This window comes from Nannobrachium achirus (genome assembly GCF_963921795.1).
Source record: "Nannobrachium achirus genome assembly, chromosome: 6".
Lineage (NCBI taxonomy): Eukaryota > Metazoa > Chordata > Actinopteri > Myctophiformes > Myctophidae > Nannobrachium > Nannobrachium achirus.
In genome coordinates, this window is record NC_137815.1 from 21,042,466 (window position 1) to 21,058,349 (window position 15,884).

The 15,884-nt window shown below is 43.1% G+C and overlaps 1 protein-coding gene across 1 annotated transcript in view; it reads left to right on the forward strand.

Annotated features, from left to right (window-relative positions):
• Positions 1-4,714, forward strand: part of col7a1 (collagen, type VII, alpha 1) — a gene marked incomplete at both ends in the record, with an annotated part of 225,733 nt that extends 221,019 nt beyond the window's left edge. Inside the window, 3 exons of the mRNA XM_080728016.1 lie at positions 1,011-1,088; positions 3,752-3,805; positions 4,628-4,714. Of these exons, the coding sequence (XP_080584142.1) occupies positions 1,011-1,088; positions 3,752-3,805; positions 4,628-4,714 (219 nt within the window). The remainder of the gene's footprint in view (positions 1-1,010; positions 1,089-3,751; positions 3,806-4,627) is intronic.
• Positions 4,715-15,884: the final 11,170 nt, after the last annotated feature.

Below are 15,884 nucleotides of genomic sequence, written 5' to 3' on the forward strand. Positions count from 1 at the left end.
ACCCCCAAAACCACTCCAATATTGTTCAAATCGGCCAATTAGTTTTTGACATATTATCCATTATTATGGGGGATTATGCTAAATAAATCGAATTATGCAAATTATGAAAATTGCTCAACATATGCAAGTTAGCATCCGGCAGTTTCTACATGCTGGGGACCCATACTCAACATTTCTAACATAAAACCTTATTGTACTCAATATGCCAGGGTTCAGATTCTGGCAAGTGGACTAAGACTGTAACTGTAAGCCACAAACTAGTAATTTTTAATCTGTTAAATTGTTAATGCACTCCCCCCTCATTTTGTTCAAATTTCTGTTTTAATGTTATCTGCTCCCTTTGTCTTCTGAATATTGCTTGTACGGACTTAGACTGTTGTTCCACAAACTGTTGGAGATATACTGTTTTTCCACTTTCCATAAATATTATGTCTTATAATTCCTAATATATATGAGTTAAGTAAAACAAATCTAATTCAACAAATTGAGGGGGGAGTGCATTAAGAATTTAACAGATTAAAAACTTCTAGTTTGTGGTTCACAGTCTGGTAAATCAAAATAATATCTAAATTCAACATTTTTAAATATGGACTCAGACTGTTATTCGTCTCAGGTACTCATGATCTGCCATGGATTTGTGGGGCAGTTCGCCATGTTATTTAAACAAATCGTCTTGTCGGGTGGAAACCTCGTATGTCCAAAACCGTATCTGTATTTATCATTTAAAAAATGAACTAAACTAGTGAAAACAGCCGATCTACAAGCACACAACGCCTCGCACCGCGAGGCGTTGTGTGCTTGCAGATCTGCTGTTTTCACTACTTTTGTGCGACCGCCTTGTATGATGAAGCAGTGCTTTTGCGAGAAAAAAAAATCCAAATTTGAAACTTGGACATACGAGGTTTCTGCCCGACAGTGACGAAATGTTATGGTAGCAATGCATTGGGTACAACTACCTTGTGGATCAAAACAATGTGTAATATAATGACAATGATGTGATTGTTTGCCAGGGAGAGAGGGGTCCAATAGGACCTGCCATGGTGGGCCCTCGGGGGATCCCTGGGATACCAGGAGAGCGAGGATTGCACGTGAGTGTCACACTTTGTTTCGTTTTTTGAACGGTGCAAACCGCTCCTACGTTTCACTCTGTCTGTTTTAGTACGAAATGTATTAGTAATGGCTCCATGTATGGAGTTCCGTGCCCATACACATAAAGTAACTGACATCATGGACAGAACCGCCCATACAAGGAGATATGCAAGTGTGTCGTGTTTGCATTGCTCACTTCGCGATTTTTAGGTAGGGTAAGTGATCAAGCTATTTTGATCATATCATTGCTATAGAATGTTAGGGGTATTCCCATCTCTCCAGCTCTTTAACCCATTTAGGCCTAGAATTATTGAATGCTTTAACCAGTGAAAAATAGCAGATATACAAGCTCACTGCGAGCTTGTAGATCTGCTATTTTTGAAAAAGTTGTGAAAATGTGTGCAAATCTTTGAACATATGTATTTTTAAAGCGAACGTTTGTATCTCAAATTTTGCTTCTGGGGGGTCCCTGGAACTAAATATTTTGAGTTGGGGGTCTGTGGCCAAATACATATCATTTTGGGGGTTCTTCACATGAAAAGGTTTGAGAACCACTGACACAGTAGTCTCTCAAGAACAGACTAACTGAGCTCCAGTGAAAGGGACCTTTTCTTTGACGATGGCTGGCCAGATTGCTGACATAGAAACATCGAAGAAGAATTCAAAAGACACTTATAGAATCGGGTCAAAATTCTAATTTTCACGATTTTTTAAAAATAGCAGATCTACAAGCTTGCAGCGTGGCACTCGGTGCCGCGCTGTGAGCTTGTATATCTGCTATTTTTCAATAGTTAAAGCATAAAATAATGATACACAATAATGTGTACCCGTTCTGAATTTAATAAACAGAACAGACATCTTCAGGTGGACTGACAATTTCAGCCAATAAGGAGAGAGCACCCATTTACCAGCTTATAGTGTTCCACTTCCAATTTTCTCTGCTCATTTCTGGTGTCATCACTTCCAACTTCACTTATTTATCATGTGATTGGATGAAATTGGTATTCTGACCTAAAAATGCGTTCCTGTTTACTAAACACCTGGAGAGATGGGGACACCCAAATGTTACTGAACAAACGCGCTATAGCAATGATGATTATCAGAATATAGAATGAACACTTATTTTATCAAGAAAATATCACTTACACTACCTTTAGGCTTTCTGTACAATTTCTGTTAATGATTTATTTCCAGTCAATTGTCTTTGATTGGCGAGACCTTAAAATTGCTCTCACCTGATAATGTACATTGTGCCGACACTTGACACACGCTGACCAAATGCTTGAACAATGACTCTTAAGAGGGGAAGAAATGTATTTATTATTGTCATCTGAGGAGTGGCAACTTTGTATTAAGCTAATATGACTGTGGCTCAAGCATAGCAGTATATTTTCCAGCTCAGAATGCTAATCGGAGGGCGCCCACTGGCCTACTGGTCCAGGCGCATACCACTTAGGCATTGCCACATAGGCAACGGATGCCTGCCGGCGTCGCCGGTTCGATTCCTGATCCGGACCACCTTTGCCGCGTGTCACTCCCCATCTTTCGCCCCATTTCCTGTCAGTCTACTGTCCTGTCGATAAAGACATACAGTAAAAGCCCCAAAAAAACGAATATTTATAAAAAAGAATGCTAATCAGATATGATTACAGTACAGTCATTTTAGTATGATTCAGCATTTGACGATTGATTTGATGATTCAGAGACCCAATAATGGTACTGAGGGGTAATTTTGTTAATCAGCAAAATACACCGTTCTGCTGATTAACTCTTTTACCGCTTCGGACGTTGCTGTTGGCAGGTTAGTTACTGAGGTAAGGTTACTGAGGTTAAGTTTAGGGTTAGGGTTAGTAGCCCTGTCGGTGGAAAAGCGATCCTGGTCGCTGGATTTACCTACCCGGTCGGATGTTTTAGGGTCCCGGTCTGTGGATTTAGCGACCCGGTCGGAAGATGTTGCGTCCCGGTCGTTGGCTTTAGCGTCCCGGTTGGTCGATTTAGCGACCCAGTCGATGGATTTAGCGTCCCGGTAGGTGGCTTTAGCGTCCCGGTCGTTCGATTTAGCGACCCGGTCGCTCGATTTAGCGGCACGGTCGGTGATTTACCGGCCCGGTTGGTAGCTTTTGCGACCCGGTCGCTCAAAACAACCGACCGCGTTGCGACCCGGTTGTAGGTCGCTAAATGATCTCGCCCTCTCTCGTACAGTAAAAACATCTACCGTAACGCTGCTCTAAAAAATCCACCGCACGTAAGCAATAATGGAGTCCCAAATCACTTCCTGGCTGTTTTCTGTGGATCTGATCTAGAAATGCATTTCTATGCTCTGAATGGATGGCAAGCGGAGCGGCCCAATTCACATTCATTATTTGCATAAGGCTGCCCTCTGCCGCCAGCTTGGCTAAAGTACAAATATAATACATCCAATGAAAAAAAAATATGTTTGGAAATAATTAATAGATCATTTTCTATAACATCGCAAAGGTAAGCTGCTTTTTGCTGGCACCAGCCCCAATAAATACAGAATAAATCTGGCAGTAGAACTGTTAAACCACAACTTTGTATTCCGTTGCTGACATTATGCTCTCAGTCTGGAGAGGAGCACATTTCCTGCTCGGTAGCTTCCTGTAAGCTCTCTGTGACTTCCTGAGATGTGTCTGTGTTCCAGGGAGAGCTGGGTCCAGATGGAGCCAAGGGAGACCGAGGAGAGCCAGGCATGACGGTCAGTCCATCGCTGCTCCAGGCCCCCCCGAACCCCAATCTGAATATCACACGCACAGACTCACACCTGCACACACTTAACGGGTCCATTTGTGTCCATTTCTCACACTTTCAGAGAATTATCACTGAGGGTTTTACTGCGCACGCACGCACGCGCACGCACGCACGCACGCACGTACGCACACACACTTTCGAGTCACTTTACAGGTTTACTTACATGTGTAAAACTGTAGGTGAAATATTTTTTTTTGTGCAAGTTCCATTGTTTTTCACATACACACGCGCGCGCGGCCGCGTGCGCGCACACACACACACACACACACACACACACACACACACACACACACACACACACACACACACACACACACACACACACACACACACACACACACGCACACACACGCACATACAGTATATGAAGCCCATGTCTATAATACATTAGAGACATACCCATAATGCATTACAATCTGCTAACACTGTATAATTTTTACCTAACAGCACTCAGAAATATACGAGTTTGTACCAATAATCACAACACATTCTCCTAGCAAAAGAAAGTCTCAGCGAGTGTCCAACAATTAGTGAACTATTAATGGTATTATAAGTAATTGTTCAAAAAATATATATAACAACTTTAAATTGTAATGACTTGCCCTGAATATGTATGCTCATAACTGTATCATAAGCGGATTACAGTGAATTCTAAGTATGCTTTATCATGCATCATGGAGAGTGGACACAGAATGTGTTGCCCAATTGGTAAAGGAAGCACGTCTGTATCTTGGTCTTACTTGCCCTCATTCTCTCATGCTGCACGCAGGAGGATGAGATCCGAGACTATGTTCGCTCTGAGATGAATCAGCACTGTGGTGAGTCTCTTTACGCAGGGCTTCTCAGCCTTTTCTAGAACCAGAGCCCACTTGGACATTTCAAAGGTGTTTCGTGGCCCGCCCATCTGTCCGGCTGCCGGGTTAAGTGGTCAGATGGGTTGGCTGTGTGCATTTGTTCAGGGACGTGCTGGGCCCATGATTCAGCCCGGGAAAAAGAGTTGTAGAGGCCCTCATTGCGCGCTATAGAGAGAGAACTCTCTCTATAGCGCTGCTGCTACTCAAAGATTTGCCATTTCAGATCATGACAAGTGACAAGCCAGTGGGCCAATTACATGAGTTATATTTCGCCGTTGTCCAAAACCGTTTGTTTTGTATTTATCATTTTAAAAATGATTTAAACTATAGTGAAAACAGCCGATCTACAAGCACACAACGCCTCGCGGTGCGAGGCATTGTGTGCTTGTAGATCTGCTGTTTTCACTAATTTTGTGCAACGGCCTTGTATGATGAAGCAGGGCTTTGCTTTGCGCAAAAAATGTACAAATTTGAAACTTGGAGATACGAGGTTTTCTGCCCGACATTTTTCTCCTAATGGTCGGCCTGGACCGGCCGGGAATGAACCGGCCGTTCGGGAGTTGTCCCGCTTTTCTGCTATTTTTGAAAATGTTGTGAAAATGTTGTGAAAATCTTTGAATATATGTATTTTCAAAGCGAACGCTTGAAACTCAAATTTCGCTTCTGGGTGGTCCCTGGAACTAGATATTTTGAGATGGGGGTCCGTGGCCAAATAAATATCATTTTGGGGGTCCTTCACATGAAAAGGTTTGAGAACCACTGACATAGTAGTCTCTCAAGAACAGACTAACTGAGCTCCATTTAAGTGAAAAGGACCCTTTCTTTGACGATGGCTGGCCAGATTGCTGACATAGAAACATAGGTTTTTAAAAAAAAATCTTAGAAGGATTCAAATGACACTTATAGAACCCAAAATTCAAATTTTCACGATTTTTAAAAAATAGCAGATCTACAAGCTCGCAGCGCGGCACTCGGTGCCGCGCTGTGAGCTTGTATATCTGCTATTTTTCAATAGTTAAAGCATAAAATAATGATACACAATAACGTGTACCCGTTCTGAATGTGTTTAAGCTGACCTCTCTCTTTCTTTCCCCCATCCTCTCTGCTCCCTTCCTGTCCATCTGCCCACGTCCCAGCATGTGGAGGTGAGTAAACTGCTGCACTGCAGCAGGTGGGACAAGGTGACACAAGGGCAGGAGTTATGAGTCACGGAGAGGAACTTCCATACCTACAGCTGTCATTTTTTTTTTTTTTTTGCTCAAATGAAACCTCCTCGTGCGGCTCCACGTTTCATGCTCAGTTGCATCTGTCACTGCAAAAGAAATCCTGAGTTGTGTCTTGAGAGTATACAAATAGAGCTTACGAGTCCATTTGTACACTCCGAGAGTTCTGTTGGCTTTGGTGCGATCGATCCGTGTCTTGGAGGCGGTATTGTGCGTTCAGATTACACAGCAAGATAAGAAAAAAAATGTTTTGCTTTGGTCCTTCATAATTTAGGAATCTATATACCTGAGACGAATAACAGTCTAAGTCTGTATTTTAAAATTTTGGATAAAGAAATGTTTTTGATTTACCAGACTGTAAACCACAAACTAGAAGTTTTTAATTTCTTAAAGTCTTAATGTACTCCCCCTTCATTTTGTTGAGTTAGATTTTTTTACTTAACTCATATATATTAGGAATAGGAAAGATAGGAAAGACATAATACTTATGGAAAGTGGAAAAACTGTTTATCTCCAGCAGTTTGTGGAACAATATAAGTCCCTACAAGCAATATTCAGCAGACAAAGGGAACAGATAACATTAAAACCGACAATTAAACAAAATGAGGGGGGATTGCATTAACAATTTAACAGATTAAAAACTACTAGTTTGTGGTTTACAGTCTGGTAAATCCAAAAAATTCAAATATGGAGTTATACTGTTATTCGTCTCAGGTACTCACTACCTGGCCACATTGTTTTTTATTTTGTTTTTTTAAACAATATGTTTATTTTTGTTTTTCATTTTTTAAAGAGACATACAAAACAACATATACAGGACAATACTATGCTACATACAGAAGAGACAAGCAAAAAAAAAAATACCACATTGTTTTTATGATCTTAAATGTAGCCTTTAGTTTCCACGGTTTATTCATTGATTGATCATTATTTATTCACTGTATGCTTATACATTGCCATATATTTGTACATGGCCCAAGGGTGGTGCTGCAGGCTCCGCTTGTGGCTTGAATGGCCCTCCTAAAAGCCTAACCGTGGGTTTGTTGGGCTTCTTCCTCATGGAAGACACATGCTCCCGGGTACCGTCTACTTTCCGGCTGCCACCCGTCTCTCCGGTGGTCACCAGACTTTTCCTGGTTGTCACATAGTCTATTCCTATGAGTACTATACATAATCTGTCAAAGGGATAAAACACTAAAAAGTGTGATAACTTCTAGCTTATGATCGTCAGAGTGCTTTGTAAACTGATTAGAATGTGTCAGGGAATGTGTTGTCTAGAGGTGTTGTCTCCTGCCCCTCATGCAGACAGAGTTTAAATATGTAAAGAAAACTATAGCATTTCAGGTAAGTTTGAAGTAGTCAAATCTACTGTATGCATCCCTGGCCACACACAGGTTTTAATGTACAGTATGTCATTGTGTATACAAGCCATTAAGGGTTGAGTCTGCAAGATCAAGTCAAACCAGGGAAGTCTCATGGAAAGTCAGTTGATTTGCTATAACGTCATCATCTCAAGAACTCTAATCTCATAACCTCATGGATGGTTAAGTGGTGTTTCTGTTGGAATGCTGCAGGATCGGTGGTGGCTCATCTCATTGCTGTCTAAATGTCTTTGCTAGCAGGTTGTCCTGTCCTTTTTGCCCTTTGTGTTGGCTTTCCTTTTCTCTGCCTCGCACATCCTCGGTAGGCCTGTCACAATTATTACATAATCGTCTAATCGCAATTTATTTGAGATAATCGCAATTACTTTTTCATACGCGTCATAATTGTTTCCATGTTCAAGAAATGTTCATACTTAAAAAAGCAGTAATAGCTGTACTGTACAAGCTTACAATGCGCCACTTTGTAAGCTTGTACATCAGCTATTTCTACGTTTTTTTTTTGTCATATCTGCCCTACACATTTTTTGATTACAAGGAAAACAGTTTAATTTTTTTTTGTATTCTTACGTTCCAATGTTCAATTCCCAAAACACAATTAAACCGTTAATCGCAACTATTAGTCTGACAATTATTCGTCAACGCAAATTTGTAATCGTGACAGCCCTAATCCTCGGACCCTCTTGCCCCCCCCCGTGTCCCTTCGCTGTGGTGCCCCTTCCCACCCTCCTTGTCCTGTCTGGTTCTCTCAGGTTCAGCCCCAGAACCTCAGTCCCGGACCGCGGTCAGGGCCCGGACCGGAATAGAGGTCCCACTGACCCTGAGGGGTGAGGCGGGTGAGTGTGTCACTGTGTTCCGACACTGTCTTATCTTCTTAATCGATCCCTCTCACTCTTTGTGTCTTTTTTTTTGTGTGTCTGTTCCTAACAAGCCTTTTTTAACAGGGTGTTGCTATGTCTGGAGACCCTCTGAACAATTGGGTGGTTTTCTCATTAAGAAAACAGAGGACTCCATTTGTGTCTTTGTGTCCATTGATTCCTGTCCTTATGAGAATAGGTGTAACTGCTAACTGAAAAATGTGACAATTATCCAGGCATTGTTTATGGAGGGGGGGGGGTTCTGAGATATGGTGGATTTATGTACAGTAATCCTGACCTTTACCTTGATGGTGACGGTTTAATTATGTCTTCAAGGCAGCCTCCCGGCTCCTTTGGTGAAAATGCACCCATCTGTTACCAAGTTTGACCTTGATGGTGGCCATGACCTTAATAACATAATGATCTTCTCAGGGCATCATTCCCACCAAGTTTCATGAAAATCCACTCATCCGTTCTCCAGTTAATTTGTTCCCACACAAACAGGGCCGATTACAATGCCCTGCTACACACGGTGTATGTGGAGAGAGGGTGGTGACAGGGAGTATGTGAGGTGAACAAAGCTGGTAGGAGTTTACAGCCTTCCTACTCAGAGCTTCGAAGCTTGGTCGACTAAATTGACTATTTTCTATGTTGACTATATTCACACTGCAGCAATAGGCTATATTCACAGCAGCAGTATTCACTCCCTTCACAGCCAGTAATACTAATGAAGGCTCTGTTCCATTCTGGCCAAACAGAGTCGGGGTGCTGGCATTGTGCATGTTGGCTCACTGGAAACACTCCACTACACCAGTGGGTCTCAAAGTGTGGTCCAGACCCCCATGGTTCCTTGGGGGGTGTGTAACTCAGAGTGTACAAATGGAACCAAATGGACCTGTAAGGGTCCATTTGTACACACTCAGGGGCCTTTTCCACCAAAAGAACCTTGGTTCAAGAACCAGTGCTGTTCAACTTTCTTGGAACCTTGGTTCGTTCTTGCAAACCGGAACACAAACCGGCTTGCGTTTCCCCAGATTGAACCAGATTGAACCAGAGGAACCAAGGATGTTGTGGTTCCCGTTCCGAACCAACCTTTACGGTTCGGAACCAACTTGGTTCTCGGTGGAAAAGCTCACCTCTGGTTCATCCCATAGGACCCGAACCGGTTCTTTGCCGGTCGGAAAGCGCCCTCAGAGTGAAATAAAAGGTTTGAGAACCACTGTGCTACATGAAATGGAACAGTGCCTCCATTAGTATCATTGTTAACACCTTTGAACCTTTCTCCAATATGGCTGCTGTGCAGATAGCCAATTTTGCTCTCACTACAGGGGGTGAGGAAACCCTAATGGCGTATGGTGTGAATTATGGTGAACTGGGAACTTGGCTTACCTGTGTGGCGGCATTTCCTTTTCCAGGGCGCGAGCTGCGCGTGGTGGTGAACACCAACGACCCAGACTACGAGCACATCTACTCCATCGAGGCGTACGACGAACCCAAGGAGCAGCTGCAACAGTTCCTTACTAATCAGAGTGCCGGTACTGTATACAAATCAGGGGTCTTCAACCATTTTTCTCAGACAAAGGACCCCTTAGCTAATACAGAGATGAAGCAGGGACCCCCATTATGTATTGTATAAAACTGTGTTGCAGATTAGACCTTTTCATAGATGTCTTGATCTTTTCTATCAATTGGAGTCTCGGAGAACAGACTGAGGGCTGGACCCTCTTTTTCAGCAGTGCCGAGATTACAACAATAGTTCACAAAAAACAACAATATGCAAAAACGGAAGACAGAACACGTAAATTACTAGAATACATGATATAGAGGAAAGAATATATATATATACAGTATATTCCATCACATGATATATGAAATGCAATTAAAACAGGTACAGTTTAGATTCACCATAGTTGAAATATCCGATTTAAAACGATCTAGGGATACACGCGAGCCATATTTAAGTGAGCCCTGTAAAGTGTTCCATGTGTTTGAGGCACCACACTTAAAAGGCTGACTTTCCAAACTCAGTTGAGGCATAATGAGCCTCAAGCATCAAATGGATTCATGATAAAGTTTATTTTCAGTCAGCTAACAACTGAATAGTCAGTTCCATCTGGACGGTCTCAGAGTTAAACGAATGTTTAGTGTAGATTGGTGGAGAGGAGGACGTATCGAATGGGGGTCTAACGTTTATCGAACTGTGGGGTTCCTTGAAATGAAAAAGGTTGAGAATCACTGATATATGGTTGTCTCCTGTCCTCCGGAGCCCCGGTCCAGTGCTATTGTTCAGTGTCAACCACTCGATCACTGCCACACAGCCTGTGTCTCACTGTCTGCTGCACACAAGCCCACAGCAGCCACAGCCTCTGCCCTTTGATGTCGTTCTATGTGATGATCATGTGTGTCACAGGCTATGTTCAGCCTGATTTATCGTTGTCGTCGGGTGGAAACCTTGTAGGTCCAAAACAGCTTGTGTTGTATTTCTAAAAATGATTTAAACTAGTGAAAATAGCCGATCTACAGGCACACAACGCCTCGCACCTGCGAGGCGTTGTGTGCTTGTAGATCGGCTATTTTCACTAGTTTTGTGCGGCAGTCTTGTATGACTGCCACACAAGCAGGGCGTGGAGATACAAGGTTTCTGCCCGACAGTGAAGATATACTTTATTGTATGATTGCGTCATGCGGCCCAAAATAAATAACTGATCTACAAGCTCACATGTCGTGGATGCCACACGCTTTCGAACATGTGATGCCATTGTACGACAGATCGTGATTTTGCTTTCATGTTGCCAACCATGTCTGAATGTGTCAGTCAATGTCATCTGTTGATAGATATGTGTTTGCTGCTTGCGTGTCTGTGTGTGTGTATGCGCGTGCGCTTGCGTGTGTGTGTGTGTGTTGTGTGTTGGCAGGTGAGGCTGACAAAATGGAAGCTCAGAAAACAGCCAAAGTTGACCCAAAGAAATCGACCAAAGTCATTGTTCACAGAGCGTTGGCGGTTCACCCTGTGAAAGCAGGCGGACCCAACTCAGTCAGGTCCAAGAGGGAGGTGAAAGAGGAAGGTAAAAGCAACTCACACGGTCCTGTTCTGTCTGGGGTCCCCAGAGACATCAGTTCTGCCTGCTTGCCTGTTTGACTGCATGTCCGTCTCTGCATGCCTCGCAGGCCGGCTGGCTTCGTTGCTATCGACCCGTGTCTTGGAGGAGGCGTTTGTGTGCATCCGGGTTACACAGCAAGATAAGAGAAACATTTAGTTTGGTCTTTCTTTGTTATCAGTATTCATGTGTCTATAATTATGATTGTTTACAAAAATCTAATATACGAATACATTATAAGTGATTGTAACGTGTTCGACCGGACAAAGGGTTAGATATGACTATAATAGGATTTGATCTGTGTAGACTGCACAGTCCTGAGCAAAATGTTAACACGCTCTTGATTTAAACAACCGTCGGCTATTTTTGTCTTTTCCAGTCAGCCGGGGTCTCCTATTGCCTCTTAAGCTTAACACATACATGCGTATTCCGAAGCACAGCGGTGTTGCTTGTAGCTTACGCTGTTAGCTAATTGAAAACCCCTTATTTTCAGCAAGCAACGCCGTTACCACGGAGCAATAAATCATGCATTAACACCCCAGGCTCTGCTCCTCCTCCGGCTTTGACTTGCCTAGTTTCTGCTCATCCTCCTCCTCCGTCCGTGCCCGCGCCGACGTGTGTGTGTGTGCGCGCGGACATGCACCTGTGAGCCGTGCCATGTTGTGTGTGCGCCAACTGAACGTGTGTTTCCCGCAGCGCCAGCAGAGCCGTGCCTGCTGCCCATGGACGAGGGCAGCTGCGGTCGCTTCACCATGCGTTGGTACTTCAACCAGCAGGTGCACGCCTGCCGGCCCTTCATCTACAGCGGCTGCGAGGGCAACGCCAACCGCTTCCTCCACCTGGAGGAGTGCGAGGAGCGCTGCCTCGGGGAGCTCACAGGTACACACACGCACGCACACACGCGCACACACACACACACGCACGCATACATACATATCGTCGTTGTCGGGTGGAAACCTCGTATCTCCAAGTTTCAAATTTGTAAGTTCTTTCGCAAAGTAAAGCCCTGCTTCATCATACAAGGCCGTCACACAAAAGTAGTGAAAACAGCAGATCTACAAGCACACAACGCCTCGCGGTGCGAGGCATTGTGTGCTTGTAGATCGGCTGTTTTCACTAGTTTAAATCATTTTTAAAATGATAAATGCGAAACGAAAGTTTTTGGACATACAAGGTTTTCACCCGACAACGACGATATTGTTGTTGTCGGGTGGAAACCTTGTGTGTCCAAAACCGTTCGTTTTGCGTTTATCATTTAGAAAATGATTTAAGCTAGCCGATCTACAAGCACACAACGCATCGCGAGGCATTGTGTGCTCGTAGTGTACTGTATGCACACACACACATGCTTGTACTGTACTCACTGTATGCACACACACACACACACACACGTTATGATAGAAAATATTAATGTTCCACAAGGATGAAGGATTTGAAGAATTGACAAAGGTTTATTCAAAGAGGCAGAAAGTTGAACATAGTGTCAGCATTCACAGGATCAGGGGAGAAGGCCTCCTGGCCTCTCCTGTCAGCCCCTCTGGGCACAAGCCTCCCTAGTACCATTACCATACAGCTCTTATAGTCCAAGATGCTATTCTAACATGTTAACATGGTCTTATAAGGATATGTTCTAAACACAGCAACATAGAAACAGTTACAGAAATAAAGGATTTGCTGACAGAGTGAGAGAGCAAGCATAGGTCGGGGAGAGAACTCAGCTGTTAGATTGACAGCTGCAGGTACAGCTAAATTGAGTAGCCTAGTGAGATTTTCTGTAGACTACATACACATATTTGTTACTATATAAATATTTTCTACCACATTCCATCCTTTTTTTGTGAATGAATAATCTATTCATTTACATACAACAGGATATTTATAGAGTGCCAAATCAATAGACCTTTCAGACAATTACATGTTGATATAGCAATTTAAATAATTAATTAATTAATTCACTATTCCCGACTTCGTTAATAGTTAATACTTGTGCATTACTTTTACGTGGATTAAGATCGTCTGGCTACGCAATAATCACTTTACGACTTTTTCATGCATGGTCAATCACAGTTCAAACTAGACTTGTACTTGATATCTTATGTTATGTTTATAACATTACCAACTAGCTTGCTTGTTTGCACTGAAACATAAGAAAGTTAGAATTTAGTAAATGTGAATCTATATTTGTTTGTACTTTGAAACTCTGTTTTCCAAAATCAAGAGCCCGCATGTCCACTCTCATCTGACTCAGTCATTCCTTGACCCTTAGTCACCATGCAGAGCTGCGACAACTCTTATGTTGGAATATCAGAATGTAGACCATAAAAACAAATATTCTCACATTAGTGGCAAATGCCTTGTTGACTCATTTTTTTGATATCAACTTTTAGCTAATATTATTCCTATATAAATTACTCAGCTTAATATCAAACACATAGTTGTTGTAGTCTTCATGGCGTCTCTCCGTTCCTCCCATCTTCATTTGGCTTATGGCATGTGGCGGTTAATGTCTTTGCTTCAGCGATCTCCACTGGGCTGGTGGGGTCCAGCGTCCAGTGGCTCTCGTGCCTACACAGCATGTGTCTCCTTGGCTTGGTCCCCTCCTACTGTGGCAAAAGTCTGTTGGTGTTCGACGTGGTGTCGATTCCGTCACCTCCGCTGTCAGTCTGTGTTGTTTCTTGGTGCCCGACTTGCTCTCCATGTTGGTGAATAGCAATCTGCCCTCCTTGTCACCACAGGCTGCAGTCATCACAAGATTATTGTTAATCTGTGAGGTCTCGACCTTGTAGATCTGCTTGAAAGTCAGTTGATTTTTGCATAGCTTGCAAGTTGCTTCTGTAGTGGTCTCCTCTTTGTTCTCCATGGTGCTTTAGGTCTGCTTTCAAAAATCTCCTTTCCAAAAAATTCCTTCATCCCAAGGTTCTTTTGAGCAAGTATCCATCTATGGTGAAAGATGAAATATTGCTCCTAGCTGGCTCGCCAATTATGATAGAAAATATTAATGTTCCACAAGGATGAAGGATTTGAAGAATTGACAAAGGTTTATTCAAAGAGGCAGAAAGTTGAACATAGTGTCAGCATTCACAGGATCAGGGGAGAAGGCCTCCTGGCCTCTCCTGTCAGCCCCTCTGGGCACAAGCCTCCCTAGTACCATTACCATACAGCTCTTATAGTCCAAGATGCTATTCTAACATGTTAACATGGTCTTATAAGGATATGTTCTAAACACAGCAACATAGAAACAGTTACAGAAATAAAGGATTTGCTGACAGAGTGAGAGAGCAAGCATAGGTCGGGGAGAGAACTCAGCTGTTAGATTGACAGCTGCAGGTACAGCTAAATTGAGTAGCCTAGTGAGATTTTCTGTAGACTACATACACATATTTGTTACTATATAAATATTTTCTACCACAACGTACATACTTATTGTTGTTGTCGGGTGGAAACCTTGTGTGTCCAAAACCGTTCGTTTTGTGTTTATCATTTAGAAAATGATTTAAACTAGTGAAAATAGCCGATCTACAAGCACAGGCGTAGTGTGCTTGTAGATCGGCCATTTTCACTATAGTTTTGTGCGACAGTCTTGTATGATGATGCAGGGCTTTACTTGACAACTTGGAGATACGATTTTTCTGTCCGACAGTGGTGATGTACTGTACTGTATGCACACACACACACACACACACACACACACACACACACACACACACACACACACACACACACACCACGTGCACGCACACAGCAACCTGAACCCTATGAAATCGTCCCTATTTCGGGCATGTCATAATAGGAGATAACGTCAGCAAAAAATAGGGGAACATTCTGTGAAAGTAGGCTAATATTCTGTGAAAATAAGCAAACATACTACCAGGTACCCTCACAAAAAACATGCAGTAATCCTGGTCTCTACTATAATGCCTCCCCCCCGGGCCAGCCGGGGTGCCTGATGGAGGGGAAAGGAACTGGTTGGAACAACGTGTTCCTTCCACACGCTACGTCCAATCCGGGTAATCACCCCCCTGTCAGGTGAAAAGAAGCGGCATTTAGCTGACCTGTTCTGACATCACAATGATGACTCGACCAGCCAGATTAATAGTTTAACTCCTGCTTCTTAAAGGGCCACTTCACCTCTGGGACAACCCGATCTTATTTTATTGTTGTTTGGGAGACGATCAACACAATCCTGAGTTATTTTTTGTGTTCAATCTGTTTTTTTTTTAGATATTTTAGTATTTCAGCATGTACTAGTGATGCATTTTGCATCATATGATGCAAAACGCATCACTGATGATGCAAAATGCATCACTAGTACATGATGAAATACTAAAATATCTCAAAAAACAGATCTGGTCTACTGGCTAGAGGAGAACGTCATTTCAAAACACACGCACACGCACACGCACACACACGCGCACACACACACACACACACACACACACACACACACACACGCACACGCACCCTTACACACACACTCACGTATGCACAAACTTTGTGTGTTTTTCAGGTGAAACAGCCCGGTGATCCAGCCCCAGCCCTGGTCATCTCTTCTCAGCGTCACAAACGCTCAGATGCTGTTTAGCGACTGACGAGGGCTTGAAAATGTTCCGTTGAT